The 5635-nt window shown below is 46.5% G+C and overlaps 1 protein-coding gene across 1 annotated transcript; it reads left to right on the forward strand.

The window, feature by feature from the left end:
* Positions 1 to 3662: 3662 nt before the first annotated feature.
* LOC147433072 (uncharacterized) lies at positions 3663 to 4211 on the forward strand. The gene has a single exon (XM_086492031.1). It carries the CDS (start codon positions 3663 to 3665, stop codon positions 4209 to 4211), a length of 549 nt encoding a protein of 182 aa, XP_086348157.1.
* Positions 4212 to 5635: the final 1424 nt, after the last annotated feature.

A 5635-nucleotide genomic window follows, 5' to 3' on the forward strand; every position in this document is an offset into this window, starting at 1 on the left:
ATCGGAGTGGATAAGCAGGATGTTGATGTTTTGGCCAACAAAAAGAGCAAGGGTGAAAAGGGAGACAGAAACGGAGCGGGAGACGAGGGCCCATAAAGGTAAAGAGAAAGTGTACGAAGGCAAGGAGTAGTCAAAAACTAGCAAGAAGAGGAGGCGCCGCAAGATCAAGCAAGCAGACTTTTAGCTAGGGTGCTGCTACCTTGAATATGAACGGGTAAGCGATGTTCAAAGTCAAAAGGCTAACATTACCTTTGGTGACTTATTGGCTTTAAATCCCAAGCTACGAAGAAAATGGTCTACAAGCGTTAGCACGAGGCTGCCAAAGGCTAAGGGGAATGTGCATGCAATACAAAACATGGCATTGAGAGTGGGTAGCCCAACGGATGTCCTTCCTCTAGTGGATGCGGTCATTGAAAAGAGGATGCAAGTTCAAGCCTATATAGATGGTGGAGCACAGGTTTGCATCATGATGGAGGCTGCTATGAAGGAAACAAGGGTCAAAGTAGTAGCTAAATCAAATGTACACATGAGGATGGCTAACCATACCAAAGCCAGGTGTTTGGGCATGGCTCAAGATGTAGGAGTGAAAGTGATGGGCATTGAGTGCCTAATCGATTTCTTTGTGATGAAAGAAAGTGACAATGCTTATCCAATCATCTTGGGTAAGTCATGGCTACTTGCAATAGGGGTTAAGCAAGATTGGGGGAGTAGGGTGTTTACCCTGCCTGACAAGAAGAGAGGGAGACAGGTGGTGCTTGATTTAAAGACCAAAGAGAGTCATTTTCACCCTATGGTGGAGAAAGATGAAGGTGATACAACAAGCTATGAATACGAGACCGAGACAACCTATGACGAGGGCTACACAGATATTGAGGAAGAGGGAAGCGAGGATGATATGCTAAAGATAGATGCCAACTTGTTTGGGGTCACTGTTGAAGGCTCCCATGCAAAAGGGAAGGTGCAACCACAAGTTCATGGCATAGATGAGAAGGAGGTAACTGCTATGCTAAACGAAGATTTGACCAAGAAAGAGAGAGAAGGTTATGTTGAGTTTTGTGCCTCTTTTCTGAATTTATTTGCGACGAAGTATGAGGATCTACGAGGGGCAAAGGGTGCAGAGCACAAAATAGTTCTTAAAGAAGGGTGCAAACCAAAGGCGCAGAAGCTAAGAAGGTTAGGGGAGATTCAGAAGGAGGATCTTTGGCAGGAGATTAACCAATTGTTAGATGTAGGTATCATATTCCCCGTGAATGAGTCGGAGTGGGTTTCTCCGGTGGTTATCACCCCTAAGAAGAATGGAAAATGGTGGGTATGCGTCGATTACAAGCCATTGAATGCGGCGACCAAGAGAAACCACTACCCCTGCCATTCCAAGATGAAATCTTAAATCAGGTGGCAAGTCATGAGAGGTACTCTATTATGGATGGATTTTCAGGGTTCAGATAGGGATTGCTCTTGAAGAACAGCTGAAGACGACATTTATCTCTCCATGGGGATGCTTTGCCTATCGTCGCAGGATGCCGTTTGGTTTGGTGAATGCCTACGCCACCTTCCAAGACTGGATGAATAGGGTGTTTGGTCCCTATTTGAGCAGATTCATTAGGGTTTTCATGGATGACATTGGGTGTTATAGCTCAAGGGCAGATCATTTGTCGAAGCTGCGGCTATGTTTTCAAAGTCTAGACGAAGAAGGAGGTCAGTTAAACCCTAAGAAGTGCAAGCCAGTACAACCTTGAGTGCAGTTGCTAGGCCATGTGGTGTCACAAAATGGAATTTAAGGTAGATCCAAAGAAGGTCAAGGCACTAGTCTTGATGGAGCCTCCCTCTAGTGCGCAAGGCTTAGCCTCCTTTGTACATAAGATAAAATACTTGTGGAATTTTTTCTGGATGCTATCATAGTATGTGTATCCTCTCCAAAAGAGGGCTTGGCAGATGCATGGCTTTGAATGGGATGAAGATGCTCAAGAAGCTTTTGACAAGGTGAAAGAAATTTTGTGTCAGCTGCCAGCTGTGTGCCCTCCAAGCCAAGAGGATGATTTCTATGTGGCAATGATGGTAGGTTTAGTGGCTATTGGGGCAGTCTTACTGCAAAAGGTAGGAAGGAGTTATAAACCTATCTACTTTGAAAGCAGGGTAATGAGTCCTAGAGAGGTGACTTACACTGAAGCGGAGCAGTAGGTCATGGCATTGGTTTTTGCTTGTAGGAATTTCAAAGTGCACCTCATTGTGCGTAAGTTCTATGTGTTGACGGCTAACAATCTACTCCCGGAAATAGTGCTACACTTGAAGCCACGGAAGCGGATAATGAAGTGGGTGATAGAGTTGCCAGGAATTCGAGTTCGAGTTCAAAATTGACCATACAAGTTGATCGCATTTGGAGGACATTTTGGTGAGCAAAGCCGTAGATTTTCCAATTTATCCAAGAGTGGTACGAGATGAAGCCAAAGAGGAGCCCAACGATGGGAGCTTTTACCATGTGCTTTGATGGTGCATATAGGAGGGTGATAAAGAAAGCTGGTGGAGGTGTGGTGATACACGATCCACACGGCAAAGTAATCTTCTCAAAAGCCTATGATTTGGAGAATGTTCATACCAACAATGAAGTAGAATATCTTGCCCTCCATCTAAGTTTGAAACAATGTGTCGAGTTCGGCATTTCCAGATTGGTGGTCAAAGGAGGTGATGCGTTACTGGTCATCAAGCAACTGCTAGGCCAATGGCAGGTAAAGCGCGATTCCTTAAAACATTGGTTCTTTGCATCAAGAAGTTGTTGAAGTTCTTTAGAGGGATCCAATTCAAGCATGTGAAGAGAGCACAACCAAGAGGCAGACCAACTAGCAAGCAGTAAGGTCCAAGTACATGTCGTAGGTATATATGTGGCCCTGGCCACATACACAGATAGGGATTTATTGAAGGAGGTGGAAGATTTTTTGAGTATCAGGCAGTGTCCTCAAGGTTTGTTTAAACTACAGAGAAGGAGGGTAGTTCAAAAACCTCGCAAATTTACTCTAATAGGTGAAGACCTAATGACCTACAGCAGAGACGGGGTGTTGAGGAGAGTTCTCTATAAAGAAGAGATTAACTTGGTACTGGAGCAATGCCATGAGGAGAGTGGACACTAGGGGAAAGGTCAAGTACTGTTTTGAGTGTTGAGAGCGGGTTTTTGGTGGCTTTCAGTGGTGAAGGATGCGAACTATTGGTGCAAGACCTGCCATGAATGTCAGACTATAGGAGAGAGGCGTTTGGTAGTTGACTCACAAGGAGACATTATTGCTCAGAATGCTTTTGAAAAGTGGGGTTTGGATGCCATCGGTCCACTCCCTAAGTCTACAAGTGGTAAGAAATATGTTGTGGTAGCCATTGACTACCTCGCCAGGTGGGTCGAGGCTAGTCGAGGCCAAAGCTGTGAAGGAGGTAAATGCCCAAGTTGTAGCCCACTTTGTTTTTTATAACATTTTTTGCCGTTTTAGAGTTCCGTGGGTACTAATTATTGATAGAGGGCAAGGATTCAAAAGCAAGCTTATGCAGACATTGGTGGAAAAACTAAAGATTCAACATCGATTTTCCTCACCTTATCATCTCCAATGCAATGGTCTGGTTGAGAGTGCCAATTGACAAATCATCAAAATGCTGACAAAGTATGTGTATAAGCAGGAGACAGAATGGGAGATCAATCTAGAGAAGTGCCTATGGGCCTACAGGATGTCCTACAAAGTGGCAACCAACTTACTCCATTTAAGTTGGTTTATGGTAAGGAGGCAGTGTTTCCAGTCCATGCACAATTGGGTGCTTTGAAATGTATGTGGCATATCAATGCCACTCCACAAGCTGTCTTACAAGATAGGATTGTTAGCGTTGAGGCATTGCAGATGGATAGAGAGACAGTAGCAGACTACTACGTGAAGCAGTGGAAAAGGCGAATGGCCAAAGTCAATGAGAGTCTACCAGAAAAAAAGATAGAAGAAGGGGACCTAGTAATGAAGTATGAAAGCTACTTGGACTTCACCTTCCAAAAGAAGTTCAAAAAGAAATGGATGGGTCCGTACAAAGTGAAAAAGGCCTTTTCGAATGGGACCTATCAGTTGGTGAGAGTTAATGGTAAGCTTCTCAGGCACATGGTAAATGGTGTACGGTTCAAGTTGTACTTTGATTGGGGAGTGGTACTTGATGTGACTCAAATTGTGACCAGGGGGGTTGGGCAACCCACCTGAAAGGGCTCAAGAGTAACAGACATATCGTTTTGTACATATGGTGGTGTGTTTTCAAGTGTGCTAGAGTGTTTGCAGAGTGTTGCAAGTTTCAAGTTCAATAAAGCTACTTTTGGTTGAACATGTTAGATGGTGCTGCTTCACAATTCAAGGCCCGTAGACCTTACTATTTTGTGGCCAAGTACTATCAAATGACAAGCTTGCACATGATGCATAACTTCTTTGCATCCGGCCATGGAAAAGGTGAGCATGATGGGGCAGGGGCAGTCATCAAGAGAACTTTGACGCATGAGGAATTGAAACCAGATGGCTGGCGTATGAAGTGTGCAGCCGATGTTGTCAACTTTTTGAAAGCAACTTTTCAGCCAAGAGAACAGTCTCAGAGGTGTATATGCAAAGAGTCTTTTGGCTTATTGGCGTGGATGAAGTGCAGCGCAATCTGCAATGGTACTGTGAGTGCATTGTTGGCTCCCACTCATTTCATTGTGCTGATGGTGATAGCCGACTTTCGAAAATCGAGAGAAAAAAAAGAAAAAAACCTTATTTCACCCCCCCCCCCCCCCCCCCCCCTCAGTACCCCCCACCGTAGCTTATTTTTTTCTTCCCCCCACCCTACGGGCATTGGATAAAACACTCTCTCTCTCTCTCTCTCTCTCTCTCTCTCTCTCTCTCTCTCTCTCTCTCTCTCTCTCTCTCTCTCTCTCTCTCTCTCTCTCTCTCTCTCTCTCTCCTCTCTCTCCCTCTCCTATTTTCCCCTACATACCCCCTTCCCGAATATCTCTCTCTTCCAATTTACCCTCCCCGGCCAGGCAGAAACTCCCGACCCCTCTCTCGTGCTTCCTCTGTGTGAGTTGCATGAACCCCCCCCCCCCCCCCCCCCCCCCCCCCCCCCCCCCCCCCCCCTTCCCGCTCTCCGTATTCTTACACTCACTCTTACACTCACCCTACATTTTCCCTCACATTACCCTCTACCCTTATTCCCCACGTCCCTTTGGCCCGCTAATATTCCTTCCTCGACCCCTCCTCCCTCTTCCCCACCCGCTCGCCTCACCCTCCCTCGGCCTCATTCCCCCTCTTTGGCCCGCGATATATTCCTTCACTCCCCCCCCCCCCCCCCCCCCCACCCATTGACTAATCCTCTCCTCGTCCTCAAGCTCCCATGCAAGACAATCCATCCTCCCCCTCTCCCTCTCACCCACACAACTCCCATGCCCCACAACCCCCCCCCCCCTCACTCTCCCTCACACACACTCTCACTCTCTCTCTTATCCCCAATCCTCACCCCTCCCATTCCCTCACACTCTCCCTCTCACAGCTTCGTGCGGACTCTCTCTCTCTCTCCTCTCCCTCTCTCTCTCTCTCTCTCTCTCTCTCTCTCTCTCTCTCTCTCTCACTCTCTCTCTCTCTCTCTCTCTCTCTCTCTCTCC

Source organism: Adiantum capillus-veneris, chromosome 20, assembly GCF_014529385.1.
Source record: "Adiantum capillus-veneris isolate H3 chromosome 20, ASM1452938v2, whole genome shotgun sequence".
Classification (NCBI taxonomy): Eukaryota; Viridiplantae; Streptophyta; class Polypodiopsida; order Polypodiales; family Pteridaceae; genus Adiantum; species Adiantum capillus-veneris.